The sequence below is a fragment of the Impatiens glandulifera genome, chromosome 1 (genome assembly GCF_907164915.1).
Source record: "Impatiens glandulifera chromosome 1, dImpGla2.1, whole genome shotgun sequence".
NCBI lineage: Eukaryota > Viridiplantae > Streptophyta > Magnoliopsida > Ericales > Balsaminaceae > Impatiens > Impatiens glandulifera.
Window position 1 is genome coordinate 135,558,522 of NC_061862.1, and position 24,498 is coordinate 135,583,019.

General features: G+C 33.5%; 1 protein-coding gene across 1 annotated transcript; it reads left to right on the forward strand.

Moving 5' to 3' along the window:
* The first annotated feature begins 10,258 nt into the window (after positions 1-10,258).
* Positions 10,259-10,872, forward strand: LOC124938250. The gene is made up of 2 exons (XM_047478665.1): positions 10,259-10,510; positions 10,603-10,872. The coding sequence occupies exons 1-2, from the start codon at positions 10,299-10,301 to the stop codon at positions 10,733-10,735; spliced, it is 345 nt and encodes a 114-aa protein (XP_047334621.1). The 5' UTR covers positions 10,259-10,298; the 3' UTR covers positions 10,736-10,872.
* The last annotated feature ends 13,626 nt before the right edge of the window (positions 10,873-24,498 follow it).

Below are 24,498 nucleotides of genomic sequence, written 5' to 3' on the forward strand. Positions count from 1 at the left end.
AGAATTTTCGGTTTAGATACCCTAGAGTAAAACCAAAAGGTAATTGAAAAACTTTCGGTTTTTCTCTTTGTGGAAAAACCGAGGGTTTTACAAATAACTTCTGGTTTTCTTCAAATGGAGAAAACCGAGAGTTTTCATTTAACTTTCGGTTTTTCCTCTTTGTGTAAAACCGAGAGTTTTTATATAACTCTCGGTTTTCTCCATTTGAAGAAAACCGAGAGTTTTCTAATAACTCTCAGTTTTCTTCCAATGGAGAAAACCGAAAGTAATATTGAGAACTTTCGGTTTTCTCCATTTGAAGAAAACCGAGAGTTATTTGAAAACTCTCGGTTTTCCTCTTTGTGGAAAAACCGAGAGTTTTCTAATAACTCTCGGTTTTCGTCTTTGGGTAAAAACCGAGGGTTTGTCATATAACTCTCGGTTTTCTCTTTGGGTAAAAACCGAGAGTTTTCTAATATCTCTCGGTTTTCTCTTTGGGTAAAAACCGAGAGTTTTCAATATTACTTTCGGTTTTTTCCCGTAAATTTTTAAAAATGTGCGGATTATTTTGCTCGCAACCAAAACCTGTTCAGCCAAACCAATATATCAATGATAAAAGAAATGCCACATACATTAAACGATCACATTAATTGATCATTATCATTACAAAATTCGAAACCAAACGAATAATCCGAACAATCTGTTATAAATTCAAATTGATACAACTACTAATGAAAACATGTTTTGAATCGAAACAACCTTAGCTTGTGGGGGGGGAGGAGGTGGTTGTTGCGTTCATCTCTAACTTCTCCCTCTCCATTCTTGTCACAATTTCTTCCTTTTCCGCTTCCATTTCTTCCATTATGCGTCTTCTTTCTTCATCCCTCTTCTCCAGTTCCTCCAGCTTGAGCTTCATTATTTGATTCTCTTCTAACAATCGCTCATTGTTTCGCTGTGAACTGTTTCCACTTCGACGATCCTCACGAAAGTGTGTGAGCCGGACGCCTGATCCCATTCCGAACACGACTCCGTGTTTTTGTTGTCTGAATACCCTCTCCGTCAATTCGAAATCCGATATTCCTGGTTCGTTACTAACAACCTCCTCCATCTCAACCTGCACAATTCAAATAAAATATCATTTTTATAATAAAAAACTAGGCATATTCAATTCACTTACAATTTTCTCTTGCACGTGTTCGTCCGGGACGGGTGTTGGGTTTTCTTTTGTCGGTTTTGGGGTACGGGTCCTCTTGAATACTTCAATTACAGACGGTGCCCGTCCCATTTCAATCGCCTGTTGAAATAAATGATTTATATAATTAATAAAAATCTTTAGATTAAGTTATTACAAATAATGTACTTACCAACTCGTCTTCAATTTGTGCAAACGGTCTACTTCCCGTTTGATTCGGGAATTTCAGCTTCTTCCTGTTCTTCATATTTGTAGAACTGTTTCTCTGTATTTGAAATAAAAAATGAAGTTAGATTAATTAGTATCAACTTTTATTTGAATTATGAAACCGTACCTTAAATGTTTCTGTGAAGAAATGGTTGCGGCACACAAACTCCCAATCATCTCGATCGTAGTCTGGTGGAGTATTAGCCAGTACCGTCGCCTCGTCTCCTTTGTGGACGCGGATATATGTCTTGTTCAAATCCGACCGCCATCTATCCCATATCTGATTGGCGTGTCCCAATCCGGTCTTTCGAAAACACTCAATATCACCATTAGTAGCTTCGAACGGATCCTGAAAAAAATAACATCCAAATGTTAAAAATAATTATTTAATGACGTAATGTATAATCAAGTAATAAGTATTACCTTGTTAGCAGTCCACAGTGAATCCAATTGGTCTACACTTAAAGCCTTCCACTTTAGAAGACGGTGTGAGACGGCTGCGGGGTCCCAGATAATCGACCCCACATGTCTAGACCTCCGTGTTCTTCCCACGTCTGTACCACCTGGCCTACCATCCTTCTCTCTAAACGTAAGAGGAATCCTTGTCCCCGCTACCCTCTTAGACAGCGCAATATTCTTGTTCTTCCCCCGTCTCTTGCGGGCAGAAGATTTTCAAAATTATCAAAATCATAATTAGATATGTCAATCAATTGAAACACTAACTAATTTGTAAACGAGTTACCTGTCGATGATGGGTCGGAAGTGGTCCCGTGCTCCTCCTCGCCATCCTGCTCCTCGATAGGCTCCTCGAGACCCTTGTCTTCAGCCTCATCGCTATCAACCATATCAGCAAATGTGTTCTCTATAAACTCTTGGAGCTCACTAGCCTCAACATCCTCGTCTGTTGGGGGAGGCGCAGTAGCTATCGGGACCACAGCAATAGGTGGTTGGTCTATAGAAGACGATCCTCGGGGCTTTAAGGACTCGGATTGGGCAAGTAGGTTTTGGTAGCTTTTATCCAATTTCTTGGGTGTCTTCCTCATACTCTTCCAAGTTGTTTTAGGACCTTCAGACATTCTTAATTCACACCATTAATAAAATTGAGTGAATAATTGAAATAAAGTAGTAATAAGAATGAATATAAAGTTAAAAACATAAATCTACCTAATTAATTAATCTGAACTATATGTTTGTAAACCGCGGTTTTATTTTTGTCACAATCTTCCAACCGGGTCGGGCTGACATATCAGGGGCGTAGAATACTTGTTTCGCTTGACTCGCCAATATATACGGGTCTTGACTTTGGGTTTTCAAAATTCGGTTTACATTTACACTTACGAAGCCATATTTATCCACTTTCACTCATAGTTCCCCCGAGTGTGTATCAAACAACTTACACTTGAATAAAAAAACTCGTTTGTGAGAATAGTATTGTACTTCGATTATATCCATTAAAACTCCGAAGTATGACATAGTTTCAGATCCGTTGTACCCCTCAACAACCACCCCACTATTTTGAGTGGTCAAACCTTCGTCGTGTTTTTCTGTACAGAATTTGAATATGTTTATTTTACACCAAACATACATAGACGAGTACATACTTGGACCTTCTCCTAAGATCTTGAGGTCTCTTGATATGTCGTTAATTTCTGCTAAATGGAGGAGGCAGCTGAAGGTGGAATAACCTCGGCGATCTTCAAGAGACGGACGGTCCTAATCCAAAATCAGAAAAAATCAAACCATATTATCTAACTTAAATTTGACATAAATCCAACAAAGTTCAAACTAAATCATATACCAAACAAAATATAATCTAACAAACCTAATCTAACAAATCAATATAAAAACCAAATCTAACCAAAATATTGAACATATAACCTAAATCTAACATTAACCAAACAATTTCAAACCAAATCTAATAACCAAAATCAAATCTAATCCAAACAATTCAATTCTAACATAATCTCAATAACTATCAATCAAACCAAATAACCAAACCTAAACCAAACTCAATATAAACCAATTTTTAACATCAATCAAACCAATTAACCAAACCTAAATCAAACCCAATATGAACCAATTTTTAACATTAATCAAACCTGATAACCAAACCTAAATCAAAATCAATAACCATCAATCAAACCAATTAACCAAACCTAAATCAAACTCAATATAAACCAATTTTTAACATTAATCAAACCTAATAACCAAACCTAAATCAAAATCAATAACCATCAATCAAACCAAATAACCAAACCTAAATCAAACTCAATATAAACCAATTTTTAACATTAATTAAACCTAATAACCAAACATAAATCAAAATCAATAATCATCAATCAAACCTAATAACCAAACCTAAATCAAATTCAATAACGATCAATCAGACTAAATAACCAAAATATAACCTAAAATAAAAAAAAAACTAACTAGATAACAAAAAAACTAACCTAAAATCAATCAAAAAAACTAACCTTGAAATGAATCGGATGTCGGCGGCAGCAAGAGGCGGCGGAAGCGGGGCTAGAGCGGCGGCAGAGAAAGTAGACGGCGGCGTTGTTTGATCAGAAGAGGAACCGTCGTCGTGGTCGTCGTCTGATCGAAGGAGGAAGGCGGCGTCGTCTGATCGAAGGAGGAAGGTGTCGTCGTCGACTGATTGAGGGAGGAAGGTGGCGTCGTCGTCGTCGTCTGATCGAGGGAGGAAGGCAGCGGCGGCGGCGGCGACGTCGTTTGATCGCTGGAGGAAGGAGGCGCGAGAGAGTCGGTCGGTGAGAGAGAGTGAAATCGGGGAAAAGAAGAAGTGAAAGGTTTTTTTTAATAAGTTCAATTCCGAAAGTTTAATTAAAACTTTCGGTTTTACTTAATTGTTTAAATCCGAAGGTTTTCATAAACCTTTCGGTTTTGCTTAATTCATTAATTCCGAGAGTTATATGATTAACTCTCGATTTTTATTATTCATATTTCCGAGAGATTTTCACATGTCTCTCGGTTTTGATAAATTAAATTCTGAGAGATGTGTCTAAATCTCTCGGTTTTTACATATTTACAATTTTATTTAATTAGCTAAACCGAAAGTCTTATATATAACCTTCGGTTTAGATCACTATTTCCGAAGGTTATAACAATAACCTTCGGAATTACCATTTCACAAATTGTTAAACTAATTAGTTTTTAATCATCTAATGACCTTCAATAACATTAATTTAACAAATTTGACATCTTTTAAAATATTACACAAAATTTATATAATCAAACATTACACACATTGATAGGATAATCAAACATTATAAACATTCATATAAACTTTCTATATAATTAAACATTTTAACATTAAACACCATCTAAATTTTTTAAAATATAACACACTCGATTATATTAGTTATGAGTCTAGATTGTAAAGTGAAAAGCCCATGAATATTACAAATTATGAAGTGGCAATTCCGAAGGTTAATGGTATAACTTTCGGTTTTGATAGCTATTTCCGAAAGTTATATCATGAACCTTCGGAATTACCATTTCACAAATTGTTAAATTAATTGGTTTTAATCTTCTAATGACTTTGAACATTATTAATTTAACACATTTAATAACCTTAACGCATTACATAAACCATATGATCAAACTTTATACACATTCATGTCATCATAAATACAAACATATAAATACACTTCTTTATATAATCAAACACAATCATAAACATTTAAACATTAAACACAATCTTAATTTTTAAAAAACAACACACACTTGATTAGATTAGTTAAGATTCTAGATTGGAATGTATCAAACCAATTAATTTTCGAAATTATGATTTGGTAACACCGAAAGTTAATAGTATAACTTTCGGTTTTTATGGGTTTCACCGAAAGTTTTAAGAAAACCTCTCGGTCCTGACCTTAAACAGAATGTTTTAGGAAGGGTCAAAACCGAAGGTTTTCAAATAAACCTTCAGTTTTTACCCTTCCCCATACTTAGAAAATTTTCAGATTTTTTTAAACAGGGGTCAAAACCGAAGGTTTATTTGAAAACCTTCATTTTTACCCTTACCCATATTTAGAAAATTTTCAGATTTTTTTAAACTAGGGTCAAAACCGAAGGTTTATTTTAAAACCTTCGGTTTTTACCCTTGTCAAAACCGAAGGTTTATTTGAAAACCTTCGGTGTTTACCCTTACCCATATTTAGAAAATTTTCAGATTTTTTAAACATGGGTCAAAACCGAAGGTTTTCAAATAAACCTTCGGTTTTACCCTTCCCCATATTTAGAAAATTTTCAGATTTTTTTAAACTAGGGTCAAAACCGAAGGTTTATTTGAAAACCTTCGATTTTACCTTTACCCATATTTAGAAAATTTTCAGATTTTTTTAAACTAGGGTCAAAACCGAAGGTTTAATTGAAAATCTTCGGTTTTTACCCTTACCCATATTTAGAAAATTTTCAATTTTTTTAAACAGGGGTCAAAACTGAAGGTTTATATGAAAACCTTCGGTTTTACCATTCCCCATACTTAGAAAATTTTAAGATTTTTTTAAACTAGGGTCAAAACCGTAGGTTTTCAAATAAACCTTCGGTTTTTACCCTTCCCCATATTTAGAAAATTTTCAGATTTTTTTAAACTAGGGTCAAAACCGAAGGTTTATTTGAAAACCTTCGGTTTTTACCCTTAGAAATTTTTTAGATTTTTTTAAACCAGGGTCAAAACCGAAGGTTTTCAAATAAACCTTCGGTTTTGACCATGCTATTTTTTTTAGAAAAATAAGGTGAAAAGTAACAATAATAAAATAATTCATTAACAACATATTAAAACCAAACCAAACATAATAATAATAATTCATGAATATTAAAACAAAACACATAAAAATATTGTCATCGTTCGTACGGAAAAACTAATAAACACATAATAAATCTAGAAATTATTAGATGGGGTGGGAGGAGGGGGTGGTTGATTCAGTCGACTCCTCAACAATACAAGTTCATGTTCGAGATTCTCTAATCTCTGGGCCATTTCGGCCCTGTCCGCTTTAATTTCACTGAGCAATCGGCCTCTTTCCGCATCCCTCAATCGGATTTGTTCCATTTCCAGCGTCATCTGTCTCACCTCTTCCTCACGTGCCGCAATTTCTGATTGTGCAATCAGATTCTGGTAACACGGATGCAGTTTCTCTGGTGTACGCCGAAGACTATTCCATGAATCACCCATCCTAAATGCATTTCAGATATATGTATATATATATATATATATATTAATCAAACAAAATAACGTAAACTAGCATAAATCTAGATAATATATATATATATAAACTTAAGAAATCTAAATCTCATAATAAACAAAACAAAAAAAACAAATGAAACAAACCTGAACGAGAGAATAGAAGAACCGGCGTGGAGGAGGCTAGGCGACTGCGGCGCGGAAGAGAGAGAAAGGAGAGATGAGTGGAATAAAAAATAGAAGGGTTAGGGTTTGTATTTATAGAGGTGGATGCCGAAGGTTTTTATATAACCTTCGGTTTTGACTAATATCAAAACCGAAGGTTATATGAAAACCCTTCGGAAATAACCATTAGCAAACTTAGAATTTTTTTTAATTGAGCAAAACCGAAGGTTCTTTGTAAAACTTTCGGAAAATAGAATTTCAAAAAAGGTAAAACCGAAGGTTCTTTGAATAACCTTCGCAATTAAAAATCCCCGGGATTTCAAAACCGAAGGTTTTTGTAAAAACCTTCGCAATTAACCCACATCCAACAATTAGAATTTTTTTTGGTTTTTTGGGAAGGTAAAAACCGAAAGTTCTACAAAGAACTTTCGGTAATAATTAGTAAACTCGAAGGTTTTACACCCCCCTCGGAATATATTTTTAATACCGAAGGATTTGTTCCTCTCGGGAGTATTTATGAGAGTTTTATAAAATCTTCGGAAAAAACCGTCGGTAAAGGTCCTTTTTTTACTAGTGGTTGTTCATTGGTTCGTCATGATGATTTTGGTAGTTCATATGCAATGTTTAGTGTACCATATCCCAAGTTATCTCCGGATGAAATTGGTAGTTTTTCTATTGCAACGGTCTATTAAGACGTTGGGCTGCCATCGGGGAAGGACATGCTGATGAAGAAGAAGACTCCATGCGGGCGGACATGGGGATCGGACACCCACATCCTATTCATTTCGTCAACGAACAGCCCAGGTCAACTGGACACTTGACCGACGAACTCTTTAGCTTGAACCCATGGCTTGAACCTTTACCTAGAGATCGCAAACCATGACTCGAGACTGAGCCCCTAAATTTTGTGTGCACCCTGGTTGTACTTGATCCAAACCTGGACAGAGTCCCACGAAGCTGGTACACCTGGACTGAAACCTTGACTGAAGTAGATCACACTCTCGTCGAACCATAACCTAGGCCGAACCTTGTTAATTATCCATATGTGCGGGCCAATGCACCATGTTGATCGAACCAAAGGCCCTTTCGATTGTTGCTTCTTCCTGGGCTTGGACCCTATCGTGCCTCCGCCAAGGCTCTATCGAGACCGCTACACGCGGTCGTCGTCGACTTTTCCCGTGAAGTATTTTTTTAGTTTTTTAACTCATGCAACACAGATAAAAAAACATCATTGATACTCATGCACACGGATAAAAATAAAAATAAAATAAATTAAAAAAATTATAATAATATTTATTATATGTTTAAAGTTATTAAAATAAAAAATATAACGCTCTCATTCCATATTTTATTCACTTCAATAAAACAACTTATTTTTTCATATTTTCATCACATATTTTTTCCGAATGAATCTCTCATCTCGTAACTTTACACTTTCAATTTGTCAATCAAATATTTGATTCATATTTTTTAATAATTACCATCGTGACCTCACACTTTGGTCAATCAAATATTTAATTCATATTTGTTTAACCACTTTCAAATGATACCGGTCTATTATCCCTCGGCAAACCACATCTCAATCACACTTGGTTAAAGGTTGTACTTGTTTTGTTAGGTTGTAAGTTCGAAACATACAAATAGCATTTTTAATTTCATTTTTAACCGTTTGAAGTTTATGGGCGGGTCAACCCACAATCCAACCCAAGTATCCATTTACTCTCACATAAATATCCAAATTAACCACAGCTCTCGACCTGGCAATCCGAACACTTTAAAAATTAAGCATCATTATATATATAGATTAGTTAGTTAAAAATTTGAACTTTTATTGTTAAAATATTTCGCGTTTATCAAATTTGGTGTTGAATGTTAAATATAAAGTGTTGTTAGCTTAGTTGGTTAAAAGGTTGTACTTATTTTGTTAGGTTGTAAGTTCGAAACATACAAATAACATTTTTAATTTTATTTCTAACCGTTTTAAGTTTATGGGCGGGTCAACTCGCAATCCGACCCAAGTATCTAATTACTCTCACATAAATATCCAAATCAACCACAACTCTCGACCCGGCAATCCGGACACTTTAAAATTTAAGCATTATTATATTAACTAGCATGTATCCCGTGCATTTACACGAGTAATAATATAAAAAACTGTGAAAAAAATATTACGGTAAAATTTTTATGAGAGGGTCAACCCACAATCCAACCCAAGTATCAATTTACTCTCACATATATCCAAATTAACCACAGCTCTCGACCCGGCAATCCAGACACTTTAAAAATTAAGCATCATTATATATATATATATATATATATATATATATATATATATATATATATATTAGTTAGTTAAAAAGTTGAACTTTTATTGTTAAAATGTCACGCGTTTATCAAATTTTGGATTGAATTTAAAATATAAAGTCTTATTAGCCTAGTTGGTTAAAAGATTGTATTTGTTTTGTTAGGTTGCAAGTTCGAACCATACCTATAACATTTTTAATTTTATTTTTAACCGTTTTAAGTTTATGGGCGGATCAACCCACAATCCGACACAAGTATTCATTTACTCTCACATATATCCAAATTAACCACAGCTCTCGACCCGGCAATCCGGACACCTTAAAAATTAAACATCATTATATATATATATATATAGATAGATATTATATATTTTTCAAATTAATTATTTTATTTCAATCTCGTGTAATAGTCAAAATAAGAATTTTATATTAAAATTTATATACTCGAAATTATTTATAAATTATAAATTATAAATTAGTGGCAAAAAAAATGAATGTATATACTAATTTAAAGCATACTCGATCTATAGTGACTAGTATACAATATGACTTCCTAATGGTCATTTTCCATGTGGAGTATCAATATAATATGAGAAAATATACTAATGTCTGGATAATGATTGGGCATTGCTCGGTTATTGAAATAAATTAGAGATGGAAAAAAATTATTATTGATAATAATTTTGAGGAAATAATAATTTAAAAAAAAATATTAATATATATATATAAATAAATAAAGAATAATAATAATTTAAAATAAAGAATATTTTATATTTTGTTTAATGAATTAATTAATAAAGAGGAAAGTAAAGTGATATTTAATTATTTAAAGTTATTTGAATAATTCAAAATTCAGGTCGACCCAAGAATCAGAAATTGGGTGTACTTGAAAAAAAAATAAGGTGTCTTAAATAAATAACATTTGTAAAAAAGTAAAAAAAAAGTATAAAAAAAAAATAATGAATAATATAACATTTGTAACCTAAAAAATAAATAAATTGGGGGTGAACTACATAAACAAAAATCAAAACAAAGAGTTGTATTGAAATATCTGACCAAGAATTATTAATTTGAAAAAGTTTTGAGTATTCACCTCACAAGGCCCCACCCACACAAAAAAAAATGAAAATGAAATAATTGGTCCTCGAGCAATTAATGTTTGTGTACAAAAGAGAAAATAGGTTAAATAATAGATAAATAACATGCTTTTCTCTTCTTCTGACCACATACATAACTAGACTAGCAAATGTTGATGAGAGTTGGTTCCAGCCACATACATACTTATCTTCTTCATGGGAAGATCAAAAGTGCTAGAAAATCAACTGAAGCTCGAAGAAGAGAACCAATTGAAGATTCTGGAGGAGGCCAGTTTCGACCCAGTTTTCAACTCAAAGTCCCCAACATAATTCTTGCTCGTTCGGGGATTGCTGTATTTGGATTGGGATTTCTTGATGCAGGGTACTCTCTCTTTCAATTATGCTTTGTCATAGAATATTGTATGGTTTTCTGAATCTTTCTCGTGATAAGCAATCTGGGTCTTTGCATTTTAGGTACAGTGGAGATTGGTCAAGAATCGAAGTGATATCCAAGGAAAATGAGGAGCTTTTGAAGCTTGCAGCTTTTGTTATCATCCCTTTGTGTTTGGTCCTAATTTTTTCATTCTCGCAGAAGGATGAAGATTGAATTAATTAGCTATCAACATTTCCATTAGTGATTGTGGAGTGTGTACAAGTTTTTATCTTGTTTAGTCAAATTTACTTCTTTTTTTATTTAAAAATAATATATTAAAATAAATGAATGAAGATGTTTAAACTTTTTTATTTAACTTACAAAAAAAATAGTTCATTATTTATCCTCTATGAATTACCTATGTTGACTATTGAGACCAATTTCAGTGAAAAATACTCTCACACCACCTTAATTTATTTTTAGAATAAGCAAGTTTTATCATTTTCTTCAATTTAACCGTTTTTTAAAAAATATATATAATTTCAAACATTAGGAATGTAATATATATATATATATATAGATAATTTCAATTAATTTGATGAAAAAATATATATTTATATTTCAATAAAATTCATATATTTTGAACTAATTAAAATTTATTAGGTTATTTGTCAGGAAGATCCCTAAATTTATGAATATTTAAATTTTCTTTCATATATGGATGAATTTAGATAATAAAACATGTTTACTATATAATATAAAGATACTGAATATAATTATGATGTTATCATATATTTATGAATATTTAGATTCTTGTTAAGTGTCGTTAAAGAGAAATTCTCTAAAGAATTAACAATTATTATTCAAAACTAATATTTATCCTGTGCATTTACACGAATAATAATATAAAAAACCGTGAAAAAAATATTACGGTAAAAATTTAATATCATTTTTAATTTTATTTTTAACCGTTTTAAGTTTATGGGCGGGTCAACCAACAATCCGACTCAAATATCCATTTACTTTCACATTGCAGAACGATCTCTAAAACAATTGATACAGTTTGATTTCTCAACTCAATTAGTTTGACCTTTGGAGTCCACTTCTTCCCCATACTACGAATGAAAAGAAAAATGTAATACTACCATTAAAGTAAACATGCGAGACTTACTCTATCCATATGAATTATGTCCCTTATCTCTATAAATATGACAGAATTCTTCCATTATTGCTCACTAATGATAGTGAAATCTATAACGCAGAGTTAAAAGATAATTATGACCAATTAAAAACTATTGATGAACAACCGCGTTATCAAATTTGGTGTTAAATTTAAAATATAAAATGTTATTGCTTAGTTGGTTAAAAGGGCTATTTTGTTAGGTTGCAAGTTCAAACCATACATATAGCATTTTTAATTTTATTTTTAACCGTTTTAAGTTTATGAGCGGGTCAACCCACAATCCGATCCAAGTATCCATTTACTCTCACATATATATTCAAATTAACCACATCTCTAGACCCGACAATTCGGATACTTTAAAAATTAAGCATCATTATATATATATATATATTAGTTAGTTAAAAAGTTGAACTTATATTGTTAAAATGTCCCGCGGTCATCAAATTTGGTGTTGAATTTAAAATATAAAGTGTTATTAGCCTAGTTGGTTAAAGGGTTGTACTTGTTTTGTTAGGTTGCAAGTTCAAACCATAACTAGAGCATTTTTAATTTTATTTTTAACCGTTTTAAGTTTATGGGCGGTCAAACCACAATCCGACCCAATTATCCATTTATTTTCAAATATATATTCAAATTAACCACAGTTCTCGACCCGACAATCCGGACACTTTAAAATTTAAGCATTACTATATATATATATATATATATTAGTTAGTTAAAAAGTTGAATTTATATTTTTAAAATGTCTTGCGTTCATCAAATTTGATGTTGAATTTAAAAAATAAAGTGTTATTAGCTTAGTTGATTAAAGGGTTATACTTATTTTGTTAGGTTGCAAGTTCGAACTATACTTATAACATTTTTAATTTTATTTTTAACCGTTTTAAGTTTATGAGCGGATCAACCCACAATCCGATCCAAGTATCCATTTACTCTTACATATATATCAAAATTAACCACAACTCTCGACCCGGCAATCCGGACACTTTAAAATTTAAGCATCATTATATATATATATATATTAGTTAGTTAAAAAGTTGAACTTATATTGTTAAAATGTATGAGTTCATCAAATTTGGGGTTGAATTTAAAATATAAAGTGTTATTAGCCCAGTTGGTTAAAGGGTTTTACTTACTTTGTTTGGTTGCAAATTCGAACCATACATAGAGTATTTTTAATTTTATTTTTAACCGTTTTAATTTTATGGGCAGATCAACCCACAATCCGACCCAAGTATCCATTTGTTCTCACATATATATCCAAATTAACCACAGTTCTCGATCCGATAATCCGGACACTTTAAAAATTAAGCATCATTATATATATATATATATATATATATATAGATTAGTTAGTTAAAAAGTTGAATTAATATTGTGAAAAATGTCTTGTGTTCATCAAATTTGGTGTTGAATTTAAAATATAAAGTGTTATTAGCTTAGTTGGTTAAAGGATTATACTTATTTTGTTAGGTTGTAAGTTCAAACCATACCTATAGCATTTTTAATTTTATTTATATCCGTTTTAAGTTTATGAGCGAGTCAACCCACAATCCGACCCAAATATCTATTTACTCTCACATATATATCCAAATTAACCACAACTCTCGACCCGGCAATCCGAACATTTTAAAAATTAAGCATCATATTATATATATATATATATATATATATATATATTCAAGATAGTTCTCGAATTGATATAATATATATTATAAATTTATATTGAGAATTAAGGAATATTGTTTATTGTTAGGTATATATATATAAATCAATATATAATAAAAATTTATATTTTAAGATTAAAAGAGTAAGGTTAATGATTACTAATAAATTATTGAATAATTGGATTTTGTCATAAAAATATTTAAAATTTGGTCTAATAAATATTTATTTTATTTAATTAATATAAAACATTATATGACATTTAAATTCAAATTAATGATATTATTATCCATTATTTGGATTGTATTGATTGATACAAATAATTACCAAAGTGACAATGCTTGTTAAAATTGATTCATGAAAATTTTGAATGATAATATAGTGTAATTCGTGTGATTATATTATTTAGCCCAAAGGCTAATAATTAATTAACAGAATTGCATCAATGTTTGTAATGGTAATTATGTAATAATTATAAATTTTTATTTATGTGAATAATTAATCCATCCAAAATAGAATGATTATTTGAAATATCTTATTATTAATGTTTAATCATTACACCACTATTAGTAATTAATATTACTGTCCAAAGATTTGATATTAATGTTGTATTAAGTATTTTAGATGCGATAAATTATTATATGAATTTAGTTGTTACTTAAGTTATAAACGTGAACAACTATTTTATTGAATATTCTAAGTGATTAAGGGTTATATTTTTTATTATGTCAAGTTAAAGATAGTTTTTTAAAAGAGACTGTAATATTGTTTTTTTGAGAATATTGAGTTTGAGAGGATAAATGATTTTGTCTTTAAAAATGATTTAGATCAATAATTCATATGGAGGAAGATTTAATTTATATCTAAAGTATTTTTGACATTGATAAGAATTTTATTCATATTAATGATAATGTTAAAAAATCAAGAGTAACAAGACATTATTGATCAATTTCATTAAGTGCAAACTCAACAACCTCAAAATCAAGTGTCTTTGTGACAATTCAGTTTAATTAATTACTCTTTAAGGATAATTTATGGTACTCGTTGCATATTTGATATGAAGCTTCACCATAAGGGGTTTTTCAATAGAGACATTGAAAGACAATTTGGTGCAACGAGAAAACTTTGTGTGGAGATACCAAATTAATATGGTTTGCAAATTAAAAAAATTCATCTAAAGGCTTAAAAAAACATCTCATTAGTGGTACCATAAATTTCACAAAATAATAATTATATCTCTTTTAGATTTAAGGTAAATTTAATTGATTATTGTGTATCACAAGTTTAGTGGGAGTAAACGTCTATTTATGGTTTTATATATGGGTGACATTTTGTTTGTCATAAATTTTGATTGACATTAAGTAGCCCAATAGTTATGAGATATTTGAAAAGAACTAAGAATTAGATGCTCACATATAGGAAGTCGGAAAATCTTGAGATCATTGAGTATTCTAACTCCAATCTTACGGGATGCCAAAACAGTATAAAATCCACTCTAAGTTATATTTTTCACTAGCTGGTTTTATCGTTTTCTTCAAAAGTGTCAAACAAAGTGACTTGTTACAGCGTCATCCACTATTGCACCGGAATTTGTGATTTGTTAGTAGGCTTCAAATTATGTGATATTGATATCAAATTTCTTGTTGTAAAAGAAATGATACAAAGTTGATAGATTTCTATAAAATATTTATGTACAAACTCTATGGTCATGAACCCCTTGACAATGTGTTTATCGATTAATATCTTTCATGAGAATATTGCTCGCATGAGTGACGTGGAGATCGATGATCTCTAACTTTAGTGGGAGTTTGTAGTTTGGTTGTCTTTCAGTTTAGTTATTTTATAGATATTTATAAAAAAACATTATTTTAAGAAGAAATTAAGTATTGTTCAGTTCATTACACTTTGTATAATTATGTTTAAAGTATGATCTCACTAAAGTCAAGTAGGGCTAGTTGAAAATTGATTTGAAAAGATCACTTTACATTGAATTTTCATTTCTCACATTCATGATATGATTTTTCAATTAATTATATTGATTTATGTGATCACTGTTGGGTCTAGCTGAGCTTAAATACAATGACATCTCTTTGGTCTTATATTGATATAATTAATTGATAAAATTATTTATACAATATATGATTGAGATGACACAAAACTTTGAGCGCATTATTGTTGACACATTTATTATTTGTACATACGTGACCCAGTGAGAGATTATTGGAATTTATGGGGTCACTAGTATAATAAATCTTTGTGCAAATACCATTTTTAATATAAGTCAAAATAATGTGATTTAATATAAAATAAAGTTTATAGTTTATGGTGTATTTGTCATTAATATAAAATGAGGATATCTTAAGTATTATTTCTAATTTTATGAAGGGCTAAATTAGAATTATTTAAACCATAATAACTGACATAATGTTGGTTTTATGTAACGGTAATAGTTCTCATTTAAGTTACAGACAATTCTCACCATTAACAGAGAGAGAAACCATTGACGTACTCATCAATTGGAAGATCCATTCCATCTAAAAATGAGAATATTAAATACATTTCTATTACAAGAAAATTGAAGATTCATACTTACAATTAAGGTATGTACGTTTTCCGCATTCAGATTTTAATTTCTCACAACTTAATTTAGGATCTAATTAGAATAATTTTAACAGTTAGGAAATTGATATTGTAGTTTATAGATAAAATGTAAATGTTGTATTCTTATAAAATGACTAAGAATTTAGAATAGAGATCATCATTTAACGGACATGAGATATAGTGCTCTTTCTCAAATGTAATCAAACACCGAACCTAAAATAAAATATTTTGCATTTTGCATTTTTAAATGCTACATCAAGGCCTCGTTCGTTTCAGGTTATTTCATTAACCATAACCCAAAAACATCACATCACTCAAATCTTATCTATCACATCACTCAATTCATTAATTAAAATACTAAAATACCATTTATTTTAAATTATTATTTAATATTTTATTACTATATATTAATACTATTTAAGTTTTTATTTAAAAAAAATCGTCACTCATCAATTAAATAACCAGGAAAATCGAACAGGGCCCAATATTTTTATGATTTCTCATGGAGAGGGAAATTGGACTAAATGACCCTGAAGATAGGGTCATTTGCCTCTGTGGTCACCCATTAATTGAAATTGATCTGGTGACCACTTTATTTTTTTGACAAAATTACCCTTTTCGCGTAAAGCGAAGGGACATCGCGTTTCGCGAAGTGAGACACTGTGAAAAGTTCAGAATACCCTTACTATATAATATAACCCGACCATTTTTTTTTCATTTCTTTTCTTCCCTTCTCTGTCTTTCCTTCCTCTTTTCTCCTCCTTCTCTCTAAACTCGCCGGCGGCGGCGGTAAGCGGCGGCGATACACACAATGAGCTCCATGACGAGCACGAACACTGTACCACTTGGTAAGTTTATGTAATTTTATTGTTGTTCATTTCTGCATTTTCGAATCACTGTGTTCTTTAGGGTTTCATCCGATGATACTTCACGATTCGCGAAGTACTTATTTTTTCGCGAAGTACTTCCCGTTTCGCGATGTACTTCCCGTTTCGCGAAGTACTTCCCGTTTCGCGAAGGGTTTCCATTTCACAGTATTAATTAACCTGTTTCTATTTTTTCTTGCAGCCGAAGTTTTCGTTTTTTATAATGGAGAGTGGAAAGTTGATGCTAATGGAATATTGTATTTTGATGCTTCTTCAATCAAAACATTGGATTTACCCCAAAGTACTCGTTATGCGAAATTAGTTGATAAACTCCATGAAAGACTTAACGTGCAGAAATCTACATATGATTTAGTTCTCCAAGTGAAGTATGATATTTCGAATATCACAAATCCTAGACCCGTTTTTATTGAAGAAGATGATGATTTGAACATATATTTATCACGCTTGATTTTGGGTCGAACTGTGTCACCATTGTGTGTCTGTGTAGTAGAGAAGTCACCATTTACTAAAGAAAAGATACCACTACTTACCTACCCAACTCAAGAAAGTATTATACCACAATTTACTAAGAAAATTGTACCAGAAGTTGTAACCTCGGATGTCTTTGTTGAAAGTAATGAAGTTGGAGATAACTCTTTGCCTCACATCCCACTTACTAAGGACTTGCATGCATCAATAACTACACCACATAGTGCGAGAAGAGCATCAACGGGTACACCACCTACTAGTGCAAGAAGATCATCAATGGGTACACCATGTAGTGCAAGAAGATCATCATTTGGTACACCATCGACAGACATATCACCGACAGACACGACAGACATATCACCGACAGACCCCTCATTTGCGTTGGCATTAACTACTAAAACCGTATTGGAAGTCGGTGCCTTGTTTGAAAATAAAAAAGAACTACAACTGATGCTATATAAATATGCGATGACTAATCATTTTGAATTCAAGGTGGAGAAGTCAAGAAAACATCTTTGGTATGTGAAATGTTTGGATGAGAAATGCAAGTGGAGATTGCGTGCCGTGAAAGGTAAATTATCTGAGATGTTTGAGATCCGAAAATTCGACCAACAACACTCATGCTCAGTTTTGTCGAGGCTAGAGAAAAAAATGCAAACACCAGCATGGGTTATTGGGCAGTGCGTGAAGAGTAAGTACATGGACCATCACCATAATCACTTGCCTAAGAAAATAATTGAAGACATGCAGGCAAGTTATGGGATAATTTTGACTTATAATAAGGCTTGGAGTGCAAGGGAAATGGCTTTAGTGGCGGTGCGAGGAACGGTAGAGGATTCATATGAAAAATTACCCTCGTACCTTTACATGTTGGAGAAGCATAATCTGGGTATCATAACAGACATCCAAACAGACGAGCTCGGCCACTTCAAGTATATGTTCATGTCCCTATGCCTCTCTATTAGGGGTTTCAAAACCTTTGGTCGTCCCGTATTGTGTGTTGATGCCAGTTTTCTTAAGCACAAGGTGGGAGGTCAACTATTGGTGGCTATTGCATTAGATGCGAATGAACAATTATATCCTGTCGCATTCGGTGTTATTGATTCAGAGAATAATAACTCTTGGACTTATTTCATGCAAAAATTGAGAGAAGCAATTGGATTAGTTGATGATCTCGTCTTCGTATCCGATAGACACCCAAGCATCGCCAATGCCTTGTGTGCTATATTTCCAGAAGCATACCACGGTGCGTGCACATATCACATAAAGATGAATATTACAGCGAAATTCAAAACTGATAATTGTCATATGGAGTTTGATATGGCCTCTCGTGCGTACACTATCCCCCAGTTTAATCGTTTTTTGACAAGATAAGGGTTAAAGATCATATGATTGCTGCCTATTTGGAAGAAATTGGATTTCAAAGATGGACTAGAGCATTTTTCCCCGGTAAGCGATACAATCAACTCACAAACAATTATGCTGAGAGTTTTAATAGTCAGAGTAGGGAAGCCAGAAAGTACCTCATTTCCTCAGTGGCCGAGTATTTAAGATTGACAATACAAGATTGATTTAATGAGAGAAGAGAAAGAGCGTCCAAACACCAAGAAGTGTTATCTCCAACTTATGAAAAGTTATTACGTGAGGGATTCGAGAAGGCCAGATTCTATACAGTATCATCGCTTAACCGATTCGAGTTTTATGTGCATGACATTGAGTCTCATTTTAAAGTCAATTTAAAAGACATGAACTGCACTTGTAGGGTATTTGAAGTTTCTAGTCTTCCCTGTACGCATGCAATGTCTGCTTCCCATCACCGCACTTTAGTTTGTTATGACTTTTGTTCAAGGTATTATTCAGCTCACATGTTCAATCCATTTAACCAATTGTTTAATCGTTTTATTTTCCATTCTGATAGGTATTACACAACTGAATCTTGTATGAATGCATATGCGGAGACATGTTACCCTGATGGTGATGAAGACGATTGGGATATTCCCGAAATGATCAAGGAACGCGTATGTCTAAAACCACATGTTAAGGTTAAGAAAGGGCGCACACAAACAAAGCGTAGGTCATCTCAAGGTGAGCTACGTAAGGCCCCGAGACGATGCAGCTCATGTGATGGACTAGGACATAATAGGGCCACATGCAAAACAGTCATGCCTGCACCATCTACTATAAAAGTATCATCATCTAAGCATCATGACTCATCTTCTCAATAGCACGAGCCATCATCTCAACAATATGAGCCTTTAGATTGATTGGGATAAGTTGTATTATGTTTGGGATAAGATGTATTATGTTTGGGATAAGTTGTATTATGTTTGGGATAAGTTTTATTATGTTTTGGATAAGTTGTATTATGTTTTGGATAAGTGGTATTATGTTTGGGATAAGTTGTACTCTATTTGTTGTATCTAGTTTATCTGTGTACTGATCATTACTTAACGTTTCGTTAAGTACTTATCGTTTCGTTAAGTACTTATCGTTTCGTTAAGTACTTATCGTTTCGTTAAGTACTTAACGTTTCGTTAAGTACTTATCGTTTCGTTAAGTACTTATCGTTTCGTTAAGTTAAAGTTAAAGTTAGTTAAAGTTACTTGGTATGATTTATGTACATTGAATTAAATGTTCTATTATTTGGTATGTAATTATCAGACTACCAACCAACCAACCAGCCAGACTAAATTAAAACTACAAATATTATAACATGAAATGGAACTTAAGTTCAAGTTCTATCCAAAAAGCAATACAAGATTAGAATACATAAGCACCAGTCAAGTTCTATCCAAAAATCAATACAAGATTATAATACAAACTAAGGTTCTATAAGTTGATGAAATAATCGGACCGCCATCTTTTGTCTAAAAAACTCCATTTCATTGGAGGTCACCTTCTCTACACCTAAACCAGGAGTCAAGTATTACATGTACATAAGCATAAATACACCACAATCCCCACTCTCTGCTGCTCTAAGGACTTCCCCTACTTTAGGGACTGCATTTTTGGCTGGGTGTGGCAACCTTTTATATGTCAGTTTCTGGAAATTGAACTTAGGAAACCTTTGTAGCTCAACATCAGTGGCTGCCATTGCAAATAATCGTGGAATCATCTCACACAAAGGTCTCAGGTATGGATCGAGATTCCTATAAATACTCGAGTCGCAGTCATAAACGTCAATGTGATTATCTTATAGACGAACGACGCACAATACCCAGTGCTTGTTGCCAATGTTCAAAGGCACGTAAATATCGTCTACTGATGGCCATTCTGGCATATGTCTATGGTCCACACCCAGGAAGTACTGATCAAATACCTCTGCTATTGGATAATTTTCAGGATCTTTTTTAAAGTTCGGGTGCTCTCGCCTCATCAAATCTCCTAATAAGCAATCCCCTATTGATACTTTAGAATGTTTATATGTCTTGAGATATTACGCAATCCTTTTGCGCAACAAGTGGCAGAATGCGTCGACTTCCTGCAAAATGGGGAAATGCAGTATATATCAAACACCTTATTCATAAGTTAAAGAATTATTATGAATTGCAAGACTTACAAGATCTTTAAGCCATGTGCACTTTGTTAGAACTCTAACAAACAACTTCTTTGGTGCTTCGCAAGTAAACACAGTCTTTGTCTGATCATTGGTGGCTACATCTTTCAACCAATTCTGTAATTGAACCAACAAATCATCATCAAATTTTTGAAGGGGATTGATAGTTAATGGATCATTCGTCTTTGACTGTTTTGACAAAGAAGGGTTGGTGTAGTCTTCATCTTTCTTCTGTTTCCTCACTCTTTTTTTGGAATTACTCCTTTAGGTGGAGTGTTATATAATTAGAAATCTTCATCATCGTTCTCATCTTTCGCATCCTTGACCTCATCCTTCTTATCCTTCGAATCCTACGAATCATTGGCATCCTTCTCAACCTTGGCATCCTCCTCAACCTTGACCTTGACTTTATCCTTCCCATCCTTGGCATCCTTCTCAACCTTCTGAACCTTGACCTTGACCTTATCCTTCTTTTTCTCAATTATTTCTTGCATCATATCAGAGAGCAACATCTCCCCACCATCCACCTTCACATCAGTCTCAATCTCACCACCATCCACTTTGACATCATTCTCAATCTCCCCCACCATCCACCTTCACATTTTTCTCAGTGTCCCCACCATCCACCTTCACAGCATCCACAGTCTCCTCCACCTTTACCACACTCTCCTCCACCTTCAAAGCATCCACACTCTCCTCCACATTTACCACACTCTCCTCCACCTTCACAGCATCCATACTCTCCTCCACCTTTACCACACTATCCTCCACCTTCCCATCCTACAAAAATAGAACAACATTGTGGTCAATGTTTACTTCCCGAAACAACATTTGACTTCGCTAAGTATAAATTACCTCAGTTTTATCCTCCATCTTCACACTCTCCTCCACCTTCACAACATCCATACTCTCCTCCACCTTCCCATCCTTCATCTCCATCTCATTCGTCTTCATCTCCTCCACATTCCCTTCCTGCAAAAATAGAACAACAGTGTGGTCAGTTATGAACAACAATCGTTAAGTACTTAACGAAACGATAAGTACTTAACGAAACGTTAAGTACTTAACGAAACGATAAGTTTTATTATCTTACCTCAGTCTTGCCCTTCTTGTCCAATTTGCTCTTTTTCTTCTTCTTCCTCTCCTCCTCCATATTATCTAATTTGGCTATTAACATGGCCATCCTTTGGTTGGATTTGGCTAATAACTGTTCGCACATACTAACAACCAACTTTTTAATATAAGCCTTGTGATGTATTTGAGTTTCTTCGTAAGCTGTTTTCATCTCTTTGAGCTCCTCCTTCACCTCATTGATGATCTCCTCCTTCAGCGCTTTTACTTCCTCCTTCAGCTCTTCACATTTACATCCAACAGAAGATGTTGGAAGTAATCCAGGACTAGTAGCAGATGGGGGACTAGGAATGTTGGCATGACTCGATTCATAAGCAAGCTTCCTCTTCAGGTTTACTGCTTCTTTGAGATTAACCACAACCTTTCTCTTCCGGGTGTTTGGTTTGGAAGTAGGTTCTTCATGTTCATCGTTATGTTCACTTTCTTCTTCATCATAATCCTCTTTCACTAACTTCCATTCTGTAAATCCCTCAAAAAACTCATCAGTTGACTCATCTATTTGTTCAAAGTCATCACCAATGTATAACCTCTTCTCCATGGAGGACTCTTCCATCTCAGTCAGATTCGTTGTCTCAAGGGCAGACTTTATCTCGATCAAGGTGTTCTTCCTGTTGGAATGATAGACTAACAACCTTGGGAGGAGAGGATCATTAAGCTCATTCTTTCTGAAATTTTAGGGACAAAGCCTTTGATGACCTCATATGTCCACACTTGAAATGCCAGTGCAAACCCATAAATGTTATAAGCAAAAGGAGCATAAGGATCATCACTCATTTTCTTCTTCTTATAATATTTGTGACTGAGATGTCTCATGTTCTTGTTCAAACCCTTACGGGTGGCTCTAAAGGTCACCTTCCCCCAAGGAAATCAGAGGAAACTTTCCTCGTCTTCGACCATGTGGAGGATTTTTGAAAATACCACCCACCTTGGGTCAAATGAAAATAGGTACTGGCAAATCAGGCATACCAGCCCCATCTTCCATGCATCTTCCTTATCTCTGCATTTCAAAAAAGCAGTCTCCAACTCTTGCATTACTACACTCGTCTTCCCTTTAAAATATTTTACCGACAGAGGTGGACGACCTCGGCATTGTTCTTCGTTCACCTCAGGAAACCTTCCGAAGTTTAGGCCCGTCACCAAGGCGTACTCTTTCATACCAAATACAAGTTGCTGCCCATTGATATTGAAAGTTATCTCCTTGGAGTTTGAGGTTACCCTCCTAAGCAACATGTGATGTACAATAGTTCCTGAGAACTACAACACTGGCGCTGAGACTATATATCTGAATTGGGTATTGTACACCTTCTCTACAAGATCCATTTCCTCAAACTTCATAACAATCTTCTTCAGGTAGAGGGCGCTTTTCCAAGAAATCCGACCAGGAAAATCAGGAACTGTGGTTTCTGCCATCTACAAAAGGAACAACAACAAAAATGTAAGAACAAATACATAAACCACCGCAAATGTTAAGTACTTATCGTTTCGTTAAGTACTTATCATTTCGCGAAGTACTTATCGTTTCGTTAAGTACTTAACGAAACGTTAAGTACTAAGCGATTCGTTAAGTACTTAACGAAACGTTAAGTACTAAGCAATTCGTTAAGTACTTAACGAAACGATAAGTACTTCGCGAAACCCTAATATGGGATATGCCCATTGATAAACCAGAAACAATAACCAATAACTAGAAACAAGAGAAAACCCAAAACCTAAAGCAATAATCAATAACCAGAAACAAGCAAAAACCCTAAACCTAACAAAATAAACTGAAACAGCCAAAACCCTAAAACTTAACATGCAAATATGAAAACTCATTATCAAAAAAAGACATGCAACAACCAAAAAAATAATCAAACCTGAGATTAATGAAGAGACGGTTAGAGAGAGAGGACACGAGGGGATAGAAGACATGCAGATCGGCCTTGGCAATGTCCTTCAGTGAAGAGACGGTTATAGAGAGAGAGGACTCGAGGGGATAGAAGAGGGAAAATGGAAGAAATGAATGCAGAAAGTTTTTTTTTAAATATAAGGTATAGCGCGTGCAGAAACGCGCTCCTCTTCAACTTCATACGCGCGCCTCTTCGACTTCCTACGCGCGCGTGCAGAAACGCTAAGTGCATAGCGAAACGCTAAGTGCCTAGCGAAATGCTAAGTGCCTAGCGAAACGCTAAGTGCCTAGCGAAACGCTAAGTGCCTAGCGAAACGCTAAGTGCCTATCGATATGCTAAGTGCCTAGCGAAACGATAAGTGCCTAGCGAAACGCTAAGTGCCTAGCGAAACGCTAAGTAACTAGCGGAAACAATATCATCTGCAAATATCATCATCGACAAAAGAACAATAAGATGAACAAACTAATGAACCAATATGAACAAATATGAACAAATATGAACCAATATGAACCAATATGAACCAATATGATCCAATATGAACCAATATTAACCAATATGAACAAATTTAGGGTTAGGGTTTCATTAAGAAGAACATAAATCATTTGAAATGAAGATAA

Excerpts from the sequence above, each read along its gene's own strand:
- LOC124938250 (XM_047478665.1), top strand. The coding sequence starts at position 10,299 with ATGTTGATGAGAGTTGGTTCCAGCCACATACATACTTATCTTCTTCAT. Across the intron at positions 10,511-10,602 it reads TTGGGATTTCTTGATGCAGG|GTACAGTGGAGATTGGTCAA; the intron begins GTACTCTCTCTT and ends TTTGCATTTTAG.